This window comes from Erpetoichthys calabaricus, chromosome 4 (assembly GCF_900747795.2).
Source record: "Erpetoichthys calabaricus chromosome 4, fErpCal1.3, whole genome shotgun sequence".
NCBI lineage: Eukaryota > Metazoa > Chordata > Cladistia > Polypteriformes > Polypteridae > Erpetoichthys > Erpetoichthys calabaricus.
The window spans coordinates 118,020,706-118,038,971 of NC_041397.2; the positions used below are offsets into that span (position 1 = coordinate 118,020,706).

An 18,266-nucleotide genomic window follows, 5' to 3' on the forward strand; every position below is an offset into this window, starting at 1 on the left:
ATTTCAGCAGCTTGTACTCACAATCTCAATCCTTTGGTCATTACCCACAGCACATGACCATAGGTGAAGACTGGGAGTTTTGCCATTACACTCAGCTTCTGCTTCACAACCATGGACAGGTATAGCACGTTCAGAATAGCTGCTGCTGCTCCAGTCCTTCTGTGGGACTCAACTTTCTTTCTTCCATCGCTAGTGAACAAGATCCCAAAATACTTGAACTTCTCCACTATGGTCAATTGTCCCCAGTGTCTAGATCTGGGCCTTTACCAGGCGAAGGGGTGAGAGATGTGGAGGCAATGGTAAACTTAGTGCTCTTAAGGTTCACTCTGCAGTTCCAGATCTCTGGTTGTAGCACCTGGTGTTGACAGTTGAACAGGTTTGGTTACCTGTTGCAGGCCATTATCTCACAGACCAGAAAAATGTGAGAATCTAGAGCAAACTAAAATTTTAAAAAATTAAATGCAAAATGTAATAATAATAAAAGTTAACATTCTAACTAAAGTTTGGCATCAATGACACATATTCAGACCTTCCCCTCTATGTTCTTTGATTTTACAAATCTCATTCTGAATATCAGAAAGTTTTGTGCACAGGAGCTCAGATCCTTCTATTTCTTAAGTAAATTTTGTCCCAGCCTGGATTTTCCCTTCTGGGATGGTCTAATACTTATTTTGATATGGATAGGATATCCATAGACTGTATTTAAAAAATACCTTTCTTTGCATATTTTCTATTAAAACATGTTTTTGTTCTACTTTTTTTCCTTTTAACCTCCTTGGCATCATCTTGCCTTCCCCATTGAAGATCCTGAGTCCATGCAGCTTCACAGTGGAGGTCCATGCACCTGCAAGCCTGAGCCGAGCCACACCATTTTTTTTTTATTACTAAAAACCATGAACACCACAAACCGAATAACACACTTCATCACAAGGGCCCACTCAGAAATGTCCACACTCATGAGGCCAGTTGGAAAAAATCCACTTAGACATGCGAAGAAAGTGAATCCTTCACATTGAAAATGTCTGGGCTGTGATACAAACTTAAGTCTCTCAATCTGTGAGGCTGTGATATTATTAAGTGTGCCACCTTGCAGCATGCTTATTAGTTTATAAGTATTTTTGTAATTATCTGTCCAAAATTTATTTATAATTACATTTGCTTTAAATTTATTTTCACATTTTTGATGTTGTACCTTGTCAGCTGATTACGTCTGTTTTGCAAGTCTACTCTAAGCAACTTTATATGTAAAAGAGCAATAAAAATATGAATGATATTGGCTTATTTATTGATTTTCTATCCTAAAGCTGAGCTATAGCAGAAGGCTTTACGAAGGGTAGAAATCAGTCTTTCTAAACTGCTTTCTAGAAGAACAGAATATTCCTATTGTCTGCTAAACTGCACTTCTGATTTATGGTAGCAATCACTCATATTTAGGCTTAATTATGAGGAAACACATTCCAACTGCACATTACCACTACGTCAGCATGCTTGAGGAAAGAAAATACACTGAAGCAGGAGTTTTCAGATAATCTATTCCAGCATTATTTCAAACCGAGGGTAATTCCATGCTTTGCCATTAGTAGGAGAAATCCCATGTTTCCCCTTTATTTTCATGTCTCACAGTAAAATTTCAGTTTACTCATTAGAGAGCTATGCTGCCCCCTGTTGTAAAAAGAAAACACACAAAAGGCACACACCCTCCCTGCCACAGAGGTCAGCTCAACTACAGCTCCCAAAGGTATAGAAAACTGCAAGAGATTTATATGTTTATATTTTAGAAAGTCACCTGACTCTTCATTGCTATAATGTTCAGTGGTCTCCGTTTAACAGGTAACATTGCAAGACAGCCACAGCAAAAAAAGATAAAAAAAAAAAACTGTCTGCATTTCCAGAAAAATAAAATCTATTTTTTACAATTTCTAATCAATGTGTAGCAAATCTGAGCTTGGCCACATACTATGTAACTGATTCATAACAACTTCCTGTGAATTGCTAACATTTGCAGATACCAAGATTAGCCTTAGTTTCAATAGAATAATCATTAACTCCTGCTAAAAAGAAAAAAGAAAAATCCGATTTAACCATTTCATCACCTTCAATTTCTCCATTAATCACAATTATTATCAAAATAAAATCTTAGTTCTTGAAAACTCAATGTGGATGGCAGCTATATACTGGGTAAAATGGCCAACATTATTCTCTCTTACATCTGCACTGTCTAGTTATACACATGGCATTGAGAAGAATACCTTGATAGACATGTAAGGTACTACAACATTAGACTAAGATAGATAGATAGATAGATAGATAGATAGATAGATAGATAGATAGATAGATAGATAGATAGATAGATAGATAGATAGATAGATAGATAGATAGATAGATAGATAGATAGATAGATAGATCTCTTTTACTGGAATGTATTTGGATTATACTGTATGTGTAATGCATTTTTCCTTGTAAGGAAAAAGAGAGAGAGAGAGAGAAAGAGTCAGCATGTGCGATAGGGAAGCATTTTTAAGGATCTACACAGGTAAGCAATACCACCTAACATCAGGGAACACTTTTGTTAACACAATCTCTCTTTCCATCCACAGTTCAGGAGAACCTTGAACGGAAGGTGAGTGACGTCACTTCTGGGTCCACATCAATAGGACCCGCCCCTTTTAGAAATCAGCACTAGAAAACCAACCAGAACCAGAAGGTGGCAGTCAGTTTGTTGACTACCGATGACTGAGACAGAACACTCAGAAGCACAGCTTTCTTTTATTGTTTTAATCAACCTCGAAAGGTATTTATTTTCGTGATTTTCCCGCCTTTCCTTTGGATGACACGGTGGCCCGCTAGTTCCCCACCACTCCTTTTGCTTAAAGTCTGCTAATATCACAATATACATATTTCATTATTTTATAGAAATAGTATTGTATTCATAGAATTTCAAAAATATGCAAGCAGTGTAATTTTTAAAAGGGTCAGACTATGTCACGAATCACGCTTTGATTCACATCCCTTTCACTCTCTGTAGGGAATTTGCTTGTTCCTTCCTTGTTCCTGTGAGTTTTGTCCAGTTGCTCTGATTTTCCCTCCAAAACCTTAAAGTGCAAGATAGATAAATTGGCAGGTTGAATTTGGCCCAGTTTAATTGGATTTGTGCTATTTTGCATTAGTTTGCTCGGCAGTGAACTGGAGTCCTGTCTTTCCTTGTGCTTAACACACTGAGTAAAACAAAGCATTACTTGCAAAAACTGTTTCAAAAATTGGTTGGATGGAAAGTACTTAGATAACACACTTACCTGTCTATGGCATATACAGTATACATTTTAGATTAATTTAAATGGCATTTCATATTACTTAAACTTATTATGCATCCATATACCATGACACTATATTTAATTTTTTGCTTATAATTAGCATGTAGTATACTATAATATTATTTAACAAATACAGATAGTAAAAACTACATGCAATATTTTAATGAGAGAAAAATCTCACTACAATACATTAGAGGTAGGTTTTCATCTGTAAAGCATTATACAAGCAACAGGTACTGTAAAACTGTATATATCTATAAGCCAAATTAAGAACAAATAGTACTTTCATAGGAATTAAGGGTAATTTGATTTTAGGGTGGTTACCCTTAGTGTGATAATTGCATGTTGTCTGTGTATTCATATGGGTTTCCTTAGAAGCTTTGCGCTCCAACAGACCTAAGACATGCTATCATGTGAGCTGGCTTTTTAAAATCACAATGGTGTGAGGGTATGGGTGTAGTTGTATGTAAGCGATTTCTGCTGTGATTGGTTCTTCGTTCTTGTGACCCTGAACAAGGTAAGTAAGTGGTGAAAATGGATACCTGGATAGTTGCAACAAAAGACAAAAAAGTTGGTGACATAAAAGTGCTGTGGGGCTAAATAAATACTGCATCACTTCTATTTAACAATGCATATTGAGTCGTGGCAGTGCTCCTGTAAGGCAAATATTTCAGCAGCTCATGGGAATAATTTCCCCTGGTAAAAGTAATGATTAATCACTTATGTATACGTGTGTCATTACCCGAGTATATACAGCCTGGAGCCATTCCAAGAGTGAATGCTGCTGGGGTGGGCTCCAGGATCCCATGACCCTGAATTTAATCAGTTTCTATTCATTTATCCTGATAAACAGACTGGTGGCACAAAGTGTAGTGCTGCTGTCTTAGTAACAAGCTTTGATCCCAGCCCAGTCATTGTCTATGTTTGCACCTTCTCTCTGTGTTTCTGTGGGCTTACCTTAAACATCGCAAAGCTGTGCACGTTAGGCAAACCTGAGACACTAGACCGGCCCAGTAATTGCGAGAGTGGCAGAGGTGCCATGCCTTGCAGTAGACTTCCAACTTGTTTAGGGTTGGTTCCTGCTTTATACACAGAGGTAATGGGGATAGGCTCTAATAAAGTATATAGATAGATAGATAGATAGATAGATAGATAGATAGATAGATAGATAGATAGATAGATAGATAGATAGATAGATAGATAGATAGATAGATAGATAGATAGATAGATAGATAGATAGATAGATAGATAGATAGATAGATAGATAGATAGATAGATAGATAGATAGAATATGTATATATATATACCCTTTTTAGATTAAAGATCATTGTTTATTCTACCACAGTGGACAAGTTGTGTTGTTGCTTTTCTAAGGCACCATGAACTGCTAGCATTGTATTTGGAACATATAATAAAATACCAAATACAGAATTTTAATAGATAGTTTATGGGTCCTGTCTAAAGGAAATCCTCATAACCCAGCTTAATGCTTAATCCAGCCCTTGGGCAAGCCATTTGCAAAACTATAAAAGAAATGTGACAGTTTATTTCTGGAGTGCAATTGAAGGTAACTTTTGTTATCAGTACATTTCCCTTTGGGTGCAATCTGCAGCATATAAATAATAAGTGGGATTTTTTTTTTCTTGGGAACCACCTGTTTTTCTGAAGATCAGACCAGCGTCAGCTTTCACTTATACATATATACAATATATATATATATATATATATATATATATATATATATATATATATATATATATATATATATATATATATATATATATATATATATAAAACCATCAACAGCATCCAATTATACAGGTCTCGTTCAAATTTTAAAAGGCTCATGCTCAAGCTCTACCACATCTTATTTAGTCCATACACCTGCACTCAAAATGAAGAGATCCTATACTGAAACCTGAACACATTTCCAATATTGAGATTTTTTTTTTGCTTTTGAAGCAGCGATGACCAAAGTCTGATGGCACAGCTGAGATTTCAGATGGATCTCCCAATCCAGTTAATCCTCCACTTTGCCCAAGTGACTCCACACACCCTGAGGCAGTGGCTAACTTTACAATTGTGGTTATGCGATTGCTCAGAAAAAACAGCTATCATTACAGCTTGGATCCTGCAAACTATCACTTTCCCATCCTTTTCCCCAGCTCTTGTTTGAGGACATGCCAAAAACATGCAACACTTTCTGCTGACAGGAAGCACTCCGCTTTCATTATTCAGGGGCTCCAAGGTTTCGTTCTGTATGTGTCGAGATATCAAAACCACTTCAGAATTAGCTGTCAGGACTCATTACCAGATTTCAATGCATTTTTACAAATAAGCTGATACAGGGAAATTAGAAGCAGTAATTAAGCGCAAAATTATAGACCAGCTGGGGAGGCATCAAGTTGGCAAAATGAGAGTACAGTTCGGAGCTTGAAACAGATGCGGTAGTTACTAAAACATCTCTACTGCAGATGAAAAGAAAAAGAATAAAAATAAAATAAGAAATCCTTCTACACCAGGCACCACAAACAATAATCATCTCCTTTACAAAAATGTAAATCCAAATATATGTCCACATGCAGAAAGTGACTCTTCACACCGACGAAGTCACTGTCACCGCATTTGTTCTTTTTTCTTTTTAACAAGTGGCAAAACTGCTCGGCTATAAACATCTCGATATCATCATTAAACCCAAATTGATTTCAACACCTCGGAGTCCTCGTCTAAGCACGCTCTGTCACTCAGAATCCACTGCCCTTCTGCTTCCTTCCCTGATTTATTTATCATTTTACTAACCCCCCTGGATTTTCCTCCGTGCTTACCTGAATGCACTGTCTGGTCTCACTTTACACACACACACACACACACACAGAAAACAAGGGAACTACATGCAATCTATTAATAGTTAATCACTGTTGCGTTTAACCAGTGTTACCCAACACTGATTAGCTATAGAAGCAGAAGCACTGAAGCCAATGCTAGCAAGAAACAAATAAATAAAAGAGCTACTCTTTTCTAAAGCTGAATTAGAAAAAAAAAGAGCCGTCTGCGAAGAAAGCAATGTTTGGGTAGTTTGACTGACAAAACCCCTTTCAGCACCTAGCAACAAATCCTCTTTCACCAAGCACAGAGCATTCCAACATATGCTCTGTCATGGTCAGTTTCTAATTACATTCATAATGATGTGATGGCGTTTGTAATCCTACCTTCCATGCCAGCTGTTTTGCGAGTCACTCCATCACGCCAGTAAGTTGGCGGCTGAAACAAATCAGGGCAGAGCAAAGCGGCATCTTCTCCCTGCATCTGTCATCTTCCTGAGAGCATTCTATTACTGCCGACTGCTGGGAGCCAGAAAGTCTATTTGAATTCCTGCAGCTCTCCTCTTGCATGATTCAAGTTAGGCTAGGTGGGCATGTCTAACGTGATTCTCCCCATCATTTATTATGCAGCTGCTACACGAAGGGGTCTGCTAACCCCTCTTTATCTGATACGTCAGTCAGAGTAACCTAGACCTCAGTACAATAACATGCAGCAAAGGCTGCTAAAATGTGCAGACGACACATTCTGCCACAATCAGACTCCCTGTTACCCATCCCAGTGTGTAAAGAAGGCTAAAACACTAGAACTGCCACTAAAAAGGTGCTTGTGCAGTTCGCTATTCAGAAATCAATTTAACTGATGACAATGTATTTTAGGGGAGTAACTCTTTCTATTGTCCCTTCACAGCAAATAGCAATATGCCTATTTCTGTTGCACCAATCAGAATTTGTGTCCGATATTGTACCTTATCTATAACACAACCACTGATAATGTACATTTACCTTATTATTCACAATACAGCTTTTTGTGCTACACATTCAGAAGGTCTGCCTGGTCTCCCTACAGTGCTGAGTATGTAAGTCTGTCTATCACTCTTTTAAGATAACAGAATATGGAATAAAAAGCTTTGCAATAAAGCTGTCTTTAAATTCAAAAAAAGAAATAGAAAGTAAGAAAATCTGAAGATTGAATTAGGGACAGACCTATACTTTATAATATATATAAATATATAGATATTAATAATAACATACATTATGCACACACACAGAGTGTGTGTGTGTTCTTTTATATAAATATATTTTTTTTTTCAAAGGGTAGTAGTGCAGTGAGTGCCAATGCCGTTTTATCAGTTTCCAGGTCTCCAGGTTTCATTCAGTGTTGGTCTACCTTCTGTGCACAGTCTACATTTTCTCCTCTGTACAGACACGGTGGCCTTGTAGACTTTTAAGACACAAGGTTGCCGGTCTGGTTACCATCATTAAATCACAGAGTGACACTGAAAGAGTCAGTAAACCTTGCTGTGCCCCATGCATGAATTTTAAATATACTGTAAACATATTTATATTATATATATATATATCCATCCATCCATCCATTTTCCAACCCGCTGAATCCGAACACAGGGTCACGGGGGTCTGCTGGAGCCAATCCCAGCCAACACAGGGCACAAGGCAGGGAACCAATCCTGGGCAGGGTGCCAACCCACCGCAGATATATATATATATATATATATATATATATATATATATATATATATATTCATACACATATGCATATACAATATACATAGGCACACCTATAAATATATTAAATATATCCATATTCTTTGTGTGTACTCTCTCTCTCTCTCTCTGTATATCTACATATATATATATATATATATATATATATATATATATATATATATATATATTGTCACACACATGCGCTTGGGAGGCAGGCTTAAGTCTTAACTGAAGGCAGTAAACAAGGGCAGGGATTGATGAAGTGCACAAACCTGTCTTCTTTCTCTTCTGCAGATCACCTGACCAGAAACCTGTCTGAAACGCCTCCAGTTCCTGCACTTTCTTCCTAGCCACACCTCTTACTAACTTCACTTTCGGTTTTGAACCCCATGGATCTGCCTCTTCCATATATATGGTGGCAGATGGCCAGGGCCCTTACCTGGCTGGAATGCCCTGATTATGGAAGGACTGGGGGAGACAGTATTTTCAAGACTGTTTCTCCCATGGACCGACAGAGGGCAGCCCCCTTGGTTTCCAGTGGGGCCACCACCAGGGGGTGCATGGCCATTTTGAAGAAGGGCCAGTCACTAGGAGTAAACAGCCAGAGTCGGGAGGAAGAGGACAAGGCCTCTCTGGTGAACTGGAGAGGGCGGCAAAGGACTGTGTTGATGTTTTACTTTGGTGCTGTAAAGGGTTCTTGTAAATAAACTATGTGCTGTGTTGATTACTACCTGTGTCCTACCTGTCTGTGTTGGGGTTAGGGAGGCTGTACATGCCCCAGAGCTTCACAACATATATATATATATATATATATATATATATATATATATATATATATATATATATATATATATTGTGGTGGGCGGCTATGCCCAGCCGGACACCGGAACTGAGCATGGAATCTCAACCCTATAAGGGCCTGTGGCCACCGCCAGGGGACGCCCTGAAGACTCTGAAGCCCTGGACATCAGCACTTCCGTCACACCCATAGTTGCTGGTGGAAATATTACCAGGGACACCCGGTAATACATGGCAGGGACCCGTCAACAAAAATAATTTTGTGGACAGCCCGACACAGCAGGACAACACACACACACACACCGCGGAAGCGGTACACACACAACCCCGTGGGAGCGACTCACCCAGAGGACCGCCGAAGGTTCACGCGAGCACCATCTCCACCTGATGTGGCAAGAGAAGACCCAGCGAAGCAGGAGAGCAGTGGACTCCCTGGAGCATGCTGTCACTGCGGAGTCCCAGGTCGGCAATGTGATGGGGAAGGCCGCATGGAGGAGGCTGCCTCCAGCAGATGGGATCCAGGAAGTAAGTCCCTGGCCCAGCGGCACTCGGCCCTGGGGGGCCGGCCTGGCCAGACCTTGTTTTTGTGTCTCAGGTAGGGGCTGCCTGGATCTGCATCGATGGCCGATACGTGCCGAGATGTGGGGTAGTGCCCGTGCGGCAACAGCAGGAAATGCAGGGGAGGAGGTACCGCTGCAGCTACGAAAGCCGCAGCAGCAGGGGAGCTGCCAGGAGGCTCGCCACCACATCAAGGGTCGGAAGGAGAAGACGGCGGAGAACTGGAAGTCCCTCCCTGAGTCTGGCAAAGGATTGGACGGTGTGTATTGCATGCCCGCTGATGATTGATCGGAGGCTGGGCCAACGAATGTCCATCCTGAGCCAGGGGAGGACCCGACTGAGCTGAGGAGAAAACTCCACGGCACACAGCTGGCGCATAGGGCTGAACGTTCGGTAAGTCCACCGCCGGCTGACGTTCTGTGCTTTTTGGCAACTCTGCGTGAGCTGGAGGATGACCTTCAGTAGTAGTGAGGAAACTGGAGGGGAAGACAATTGCGTCACTGAAGACTCTACAGCGGTGGATGAAGCGGCACAACGCTGGATTCTCCAGCCGGAAAGGTGTGGTGGTGCAGGTAGGTGAAACCGGCACCGTAAAAAGAAAGGGAAAACCTAGCAAAAGGAGATGTGATGTTTCTGATCAGACTCAAGTAGCAGGGTCTCCGATAGTGGACATGGCGGTGATGGCCGATCGTGTGGTGATGGCAGAGAGATCGATAGGGCAGTCAGGACACCGGCTGATGTGTGCCGGGTGTCCCATTGCCCTAAGCCCAGAGCCAGCATCGGTCTTACGCCACTCTACTGGGACGCAGGCGGCATGGGGTCTCTTCCTTTCCCATAGGGAGACCCAAACCGTCAAGGCGCCCCAGAGAAAGAGGAGGACCCGGGGAAGAAAGCCGGCACCTCCGATAAAGGAGGACGTGAGGCTGGGAGCTCACGTCCGGTGACGGGCCTCCCTCTGTGGTATCAGAGGGAAGCCCCGAAGGCACCTAAGAGGACAGGGGTGTTAGCGGTCCCATCAGATGTCTCGGTATGGGGGGGCACGGAAACCTCGGAGGGGGTGCCAAAGTCGCGAGAGCCAGGGTGCCGTTCAAAGGGGTGAGTGTTGAAGTAAAAAGAGATGCAGAGTGGCGGTGTCAAGGCAATGTCTCCGCCCCTTGTTCTAGCTTGTGTTTTACAGGACTGGGCCCTGGACTGGAGTGTGTTGGGTCCCTGCTGTGGGAGACCTGTCCTCGTGGGACAGGCCGCTGGCCCCTACGGGTCTCAGATGATGGAGGGGTAATGTGGCAGGCGGATGGGGGCTGTGCCCAGTCGGGATACCTAGAAGGACCAGGAGAGGGACTCTGCCTCCTCCGGACCTTGAGAGGGCAGCCGCCTTGGTTTGTGTGGGGGCCACGGGAACTGAGCATAGAAGCTCAACCCTATTAAGGCCCATGGCCACCGCCAGGGGGCGCCCCAAAGACTCTGAAGCTCTGGACGTCAGCACTTCCACCACACCTGGAGGTGCTGGTGGAAGCACTACCAGGTACACCCGGAATGCTTCCGGGTGCTCATGCGGCACTTCTGCCACACCAGAAAGTGCCGCAGGAAGCGCATCAAGGGGCACCCGGAGCATGACCGGGTGGACATAAAAGGGATCGCCTCCCTCCATTCGTCAGCTGGAGTCGGGTGGAAGAGGACGATGCTATGAGGAGAGGAGTGGAGGTGGTGAAGAGAGGACAGGATTGTGAGAGGCCTGGACTGAGGGTGTGTGGTGCAGGGGCTGTGTGTGGGACTATAAATAGTGTAAATATGGAAAATAAACATGTTGTGGTCTTTAAACCATCTGTGTCTGCCTGTCTGTGTCAAGGCTGGTCTCCACAATATACAGTATATCTATACTAATAAAAGGCAAAGCCCTCACTGACTCACTCATCACTAATTCTCCAACTTCCCATGTAGGTAGAAGGCTGAAATTTGGCAGGCTAATTCCTTACAGCTTACTTACAAAAGTTAAGCAGGTTTCATTTCAAAATTCTACGCATAACGGTCATAACGGTCGACAACATCTGCCATGTTAAACTTTCTTATTTATGGCCCCATCTTCACGAAATTTGGTAGGCGGCTTCCCTGCGCTAACCGAAACCGATGTACGTACTTATTTCGGTGGTATGACGCCACTGCCGGCCGCTATATTGAACTTTCCAACGGTCTTTGTTACTTATGGCCCCATCTTCAAGAAATTTGGTTCACTGGTTCCCAACGCTAACTGAATCCTACTTACGTACATTTATACATCCATAGTCCCCCATCCCCCACGCCTCCCATGTACTTGGCTGCCTGCCTATATAAGGCCGTTCGTCGCTCCGGTCTCTTCATTCCCTTCCTTGTTTCGCCACGGTATTCACGTCTCCCTGCTGATAACTGCAGCCTTTTTATTTAATCCATGGCTTCTCCGCTGTTTTATTGTTCGTTTATTACGATTATAGTTATTGTGTAGGTATTTTACACTTAGTTTACATTGTTCACGTACCCATTTCCTTTATCGTTCCAACCGTACGCCCATTAACATGTCTATCGAGGTGATCACCATCGATCAAAGAACTGTCACTTACCGAGTGGTTTCCGTGCCCGGAAATTGCGCCTGCCTTTTCCATTCTCTGTGTTACATATTGCATGGCCATATCAGGCTCACTCTTGATATCCGGAAGAACATTGTGTCTTATGTATTGAATGACTGGGACAGGTTCAAGGTGTGGACTGATGACGGTACAGGAGATAATTATACTACACAGGAGCACTATAAGAGTGAAATGCTTAAGCCCTTCACCTATGGTTCTGAATGTGAGTTGATGGTTGTCGCTTTCAAGTGTACCGAAATGGCCAAATATTTTACACCTTTGGACAACCACCAATGCCTCTTACAAAGCCTTCTTCAAAATGTTTACCCCAATCTACAAAATCTCCACGAAAACGACGTGTCATGGTTGAGGGAGACACTATCCTGACACCAAGAAATGACATGACTACGACTATAAACCACATTTTACTTCAAGAACTACCTTCACAACCAAAAACATATCAGTCTGTGGATTCAGTTGTAAAAGTGGAAGACGCGGTGCACTATCCGGTAGAGTTTCTCCACACTCTGAATCCTCCAGGCACTTCTGAGCATAATCGAATTTTGAAGGTTGGGGCACCAATAATGTTACTGAGAAACTTACATCCACCGAAACTTTGTAACGGCATGAGACTTCAGGTCACGTGTCTGCAAAAGAACCTAATTGAGGCAACTATTTTTACTGGCGGTGGCTCAGGGGAGAGAGTTTTTATTCCTCGCATCCCCGTTATACCCTCTGATCTCCCATTTCAATTCAAACGCCTCCAGTTTCCAGTAAGGCTCTGCTTCACAATGACAATTAATAAGTCTCAGGGACATATCCTACAAAAGGTTGCCATTGATTTGAGGCATGATTGCTTTTCACATGGTCAACAGGATGTTGCATGCTCAAGAGTAAGCTTAGCGCACAGCTTGGTCATATTACAACCGGAGGGCTGAACTGACAACGTGGTATACAAACAGATCCTTAACAAATAATTATTGGTATATTTTCCCTCAGTTTAAAAAGGTTTACTTTTCTTCTTAATAAAAATTTTAAGGCAGTACTTCACCGCTGTGAAGCGTGGGTATTTTGCTAGTATATATATATATATATATATATATATATATATATATATATATATATATATATATATATATATATATATATATATATATATATATATAAGTATATATACTGTAAACATACACACACATAGACATACATGCATACACACACACATACACATTCATATTAAAATATTATTATTAGCACTCTTTGATTGGTACTTACTGGACTTCCATCCACTCATTAACTTTATGTACCTGTTTAACCCATTTGTGGGTCCGCTGGGAACCAAAGCCTATGAGATTAGCAAGTAGTTGCTGGCTGGACTAACCCTAGACAATAAACTATTCCATTGTAAAGCACATACATATTATCACTCATAAACTGTTCCTGCATGAGTTTAAAATGTGCAAGAAAATTGGAGTACCTTGGGAAAATGTTACTCAGACACATTATACCGAACACAGAGAGTGACAGGATTTAAAACCAGGGCCTGTAAAGCAGTAATGTTGATATACTCTTTTTTCTTTTATTGATTTAAATTATGAAAATTAGGCAGAAACAATTTTCAAAAAATATCAGAAAGATTATGGTTTTGGTTAAAATTAGAATACTCTCAAATAATTTCAGATTTGATTTTATAAAGCAACTTATATAGAAAGTGGTTTAGAAGGATTTATTTTACTAAAGCGGTTTAGTGTTAGTGTTACATTGTACTGGAGGAAAAGTAAGAATCCCCAGTGGAACAGGAGAAAAGGGTGTTAGACAAGGGAACAGGAGTCGAAGTAATATTAATCTGAGACAGAGGAATGCCTTTTGCTTCATTGTGTCTAGGGTTATTGGAGGATACATCTTATTTATCTCAATGGAGGTCAGGGCTGAATGGTGAAATATTTATTTATTATACATGTGTATCCTGAAGAATAGTTGTATAATGAGGTCCACTCTCTCTGTTCTTGTGTGGAAGGAGCTACAGACAACCATCATCTGTCCAAGAGACTAGAATATATGCTGTATCTGAGTAGAACATGGTGAGATCTAGCTGTGCATTAATGGCACTTATGAGCATTTCATTTGCCCTATGACAAATTGTAAAAAAAATATTTTAAGTAACTAATATGGTCCTTCTGCACAGGTAGATGGACTATATTCCTAGCAACCAGGAAATTTAAATTATGGTATTTGGGGATTATATAGAGTGCCAGGATCACTAATAATTGCTGGAAGACAGAAATAACCACAGTTTCAGGAACATGTGAATAACTGTGCTATTTGTTTTTTTCATACTTATTGTTTATTTATGTTGGTTATACAGAGTCATTATAAAGTTACTGTGCAGTTGTAAATAATCATTACTTCAGTTCAAAATGAGTGTATAAAAAGGGTAAGTGAAAGAATATATTACATTTTTACGTAGATACTGTATATTCAGGAAAACATTAATTTTTAACATATCCACCATCATCACGTTAACAAACTGTGATGTGATTGTGAAGTTCTACAAATACATTTTGCAGTTGATTTTCAGTAATATCCAGAATCATATTTCTTATCCTTGTACACAAATTATCTAAAGAACATGCTTTAGTTGTATGGTGCATCTATCTTGTAATGGGTTCTAAGTCTTCTTTATACTGCAATGACAAATTTTAGCTTGGCCATCCATAGGAAGCAGTTTAATTTTTCATCTGTTGAAGTCTGGGGACAATCATAATACTGAAAATAGGGTAATGAACAAATTAATACGTCAATTAAAATGAATTACTATTAGAAGTTTATTATTAAACTATAATAAAGTAAATTAATTGTGTTTTACCATTTTCTTTACAGATTGATTTTATCATGCAAGCAAGTTATGATCACTTATTTACTATGATCTTGTATTGTATTTTTAGCATTATGATTGCAATGTCATCACTTTTCCATTTTGTTTGCTGTTTTACTATGGGAGTCACAATTTTGTGAGCAGCTTTCATACTGTAGGTGCTGCCATACTGTTTGTAGCAAACCCCATTGCTAATCATGTGATTTGCAACCTGTGATGTCTTTGCACTTCCCACATAAAAGACAACAGCACACCCAATACCTTGTCCAAACTTTGGGCAAATTGCTCTCCTAAATAATTCTGTAATCCAGAGTTGCTAGTTAAACAAAAATGTTGAGCTTAGTGTGGCTTTGACAATGTGAACATTTTGAATATAAATTTTGGCTAATGTTTTAGTTTTAGATGCTGACAGTTCATGTATCAACCCCTGCCTGTTTGTCTTTACCATGTGTTGCTCACCTCAAAAATAAGTCAGTCTGGACAAGACAGAGGGAGAAAAGGGAAAAACAAAACAAATTATGTGTAATATTTGATAGAACTTTTGAATCAATTGCTTATACAATATTTTGATAGCAAGTAATGTGATCTTTGTCTTCCATCCAGTAGTATGTTTTAATTTACCACTTAAGACCAAGTAGTCTTTGTCAAAACTTTTATTCTAAAGAATTAGGCAAGCTATTAAGAGTCTACAAGTGCCAACAATGGATTAGTTCTCTGTCCAAAGTTAGATCCTGCATAAATACACACTAACAATCTGCAACCTTTAATTCGGATTTAAGAAAGCTATGTTATAAGCTGTTAATTTGGATGTGGTTCTTTAACATCACATCTGTCAGCTATATTTTTCACATCACTTTCAAAACTGCATATATATATATGCATATATATATGTTACTACCCTTCTGTATACTATATTCTGTACTATATGCATATCCCTTTATGCTCTATTTTGTTGTATTCTGCTAAATACAAAAATTAGATTACTGGTTATAGCAAATAAGGCTTTGGTTCAAACTAATGACATATCTAACACTGCTCAGAAATACAAGATTATTTTATTCCATTAAAAATAATTTTTGTAGCTCTAATTTTTTCATGAATGCATTTGCTTTAAATGAATTTCCCTCTGTGCTTGCTTTTTCACATGTACCCGCTGATGTACAGTTCTAAATAAGATGCAATCAAAAATAGGGCAACACTACCAATTAGAATTATTGATCAAAAGCCATAATGTAGGCATTAGTTTAAGAACAGCTAATCAGCATGTCTAAAAGGAACTCCAAGTTCTTACAGGCACACCTTATACAAATCAGTGAAACCCATTAGAAATGGACAATAAATGTACATTAATTACATATCACTAAGAAACAGAGATCATTTGCTTGACTTGTTAGTAGAGATGATGTCTTTTTAGGTAAAGTGAAAAATAAATAATGTCTAAACTGCGAAATAGGTCAATATAAATCAACGTGTCTCAATTGATGTAAGGTTTAGAGAATTTAAAGAAAGAATTAACGTACCTTATGGTATGCTACAAATTCTAGTAGAGATAGTGTGTAAAATTTGCATGTGCCTGTTTACTGTGTAGAAAATATAATTACTAATTAGCTCTCAGAATGATTTGTGCCTTAATTGGTTATTCAAATATATAATTTTTGCTATATTTAAATGTTTACACATAGCTTTATCTGGCATACATACCATCATATATCATATAATAGTATTTCCATTGGGAATATGAGATTCTATATGAGCTAAAGAACACAGCCCTTTTGAAATGTAAACATCCAGTGAAAAAAAGATGACAGCAGAAGGCTAAGAAATTGCCAGTTTTACTTATTAGACAGGGAAACCGGCAGAAAAAGCAGCACATGTAAAACTGTAACTTTTACTGGGAAAATATTGCCAATAATATTTAAATAATAAGATAAAAAAGCGGGAGCTAACACACCCCATTCCTGCTATAAGTCTTCATGATTTAAAATCTGAATGCTGTCAGTTGTAAGTCATCAAGCCTTACAGTTTTTTTCCCCAAACGAGCTTGAAAAGAGAATTCAGTGACAGACAAGAAATATGTCTACATTCTATTTGTACCAGAGACTCGTGTCCCAGTGATGATGTTAATAATACTCTCGTCTCCACAGTTTCTTGGATTTTACAGGTTAAACCAGCATTACAAGGTAATCTAAGTGCTACTTTAATGTCGAAGCGTTTTGTCCTCAGCTGTCTTGTATTAGTAGTTTTTGGATGTTTATTTATTGTACCACTAAAATAAGAGAACCTATGGATTTTGGAAGCAAGCACACCATCACAAAACAAAAGTAATTAAAACTGCTGGCTTCTAAAACTAGGTAAAGAGATTAGATCCTGACTACTTCAAATCATGCTGCTCCCTTCTGTGACTCATTGTAATGGCCACAATAGGAGGTCAGAGGGATGAAGAGTGGAATCAGGAGATGGGCTCATAACCAAAGAGAGCGACAGTTGTAATTGGGATGCCTACAGCTTCTAGTTTCAGAATTAATCTTTGGTGTGCGACTGTATCAAATGCTTTGCATATCCAGGTTGGCTACCTAAAGCAATGTTTTAAAATGTCCAAAAGTAAGTTCTTAGAAATTAATGCAAAAATACCACATTCGCTATAAAATATCAGTGGTAACCACTACAAAGGAAAAGATTTTTTTCTTTCAGCATTAAAAAACATTCATACCTGTTGGTACTAAAATGAATTAATATGGGAATTAAACAAGTAACTAGAAAACAACATATTGTTCATAATCAGTTACTAAAAATCAGAGGGACATTAATTCTGCTTCAGTATCAAATGTTTTGAACTACTGGTATAAGAGATAGTGACTTTCAGCTGTAATTTTTTTTCCCAAAGAATTAAAAATAGCTTTTCAAGTTATAAAAGCAAAAACTTAGTTTTCTACCCTCAGCAGGTGCACATACACAGCAATGACAACCAATTGTAGCAAAATATGTATGTACTAATCATGAAATTCCTAAGTCAGTTGGTCTGTTATCAGTGACACCAATGGTTTTTTTTTTATTTGACCTATTAGTAAGATGAGTAAGTTTATAGTAAATACTTTAATAAGCAATATCAGTAGTAGTCATTTGCATTAATTGTGACCAAGTGTTCACTATAATGGGTGACACAGTGGTGCAGTTGTAGTGTTGTTGCCTTGCAACAAGGAGACTGGGGTTCATGTCCCTGGTCCTTTCTTTATGTAGTTTGCATTCTCTCCTCATGTCCTTGAAGGTTTCCTCACACAGTTGAAAGACATGCACATTAGGTGAACAGGTGGTACTAAATTGGCCAAACTGTGTGTTTGTGTGTGAGCATGTTCACCCTTGCAATGGAGTGGTAGTGTCCTATCCTGGGTTTGATTTTGCCTGGAACCCTATGTTTGCTGTGATAGGCTCCTGCTTCCCCATGACCCTACTTAAGATAAAGAGTAATTGGATGGACTGCATTCACAATGATATATACAAAAGCACTACAATCTTGATTATTGCTCTTAAGTGTTATGGTTCAATCAGGGTTGTTGCACTGGCTTCATTTTTTATTTGTTTAATC

The 18,266-nt window shown here is 39.5% G+C and overlaps 1 protein-coding gene across 11 annotated transcripts in view; it reads right to left on the reverse strand.

Annotated features, from left to right (window-relative positions):
- The window catches only part of dmd (dystrophin), a 2,688,357-nt gene that overhangs the window by 2,467,128 nt on the left and 202,963 nt on the right, over positions 1-18,266 (reverse strand). For 7 of the 11 annotated variants that reach the window (XM_051926244.1, XM_051926242.1, XM_051926245.1 and 4 more), the window contains exon 1: positions 6,521-6,538. The exons of 1 other annotated variant lie outside the window; for it this stretch is intronic. In XM_051926244.1, the coding sequence (XP_051782204.1) occupies positions 6,521-6,527 (7 nt within the window). In that variant the 5' untranslated portion in view covers positions 6,528-6,538. Of the gene's footprint in view, positions 1-6,520; positions 6,539-18,266 lie in introns of those variants that run through there. 3 more of the 11 variants (XM_051926250.1, XM_051926243.1, XM_051926240.1) reach the window with 1 other exon arrangement.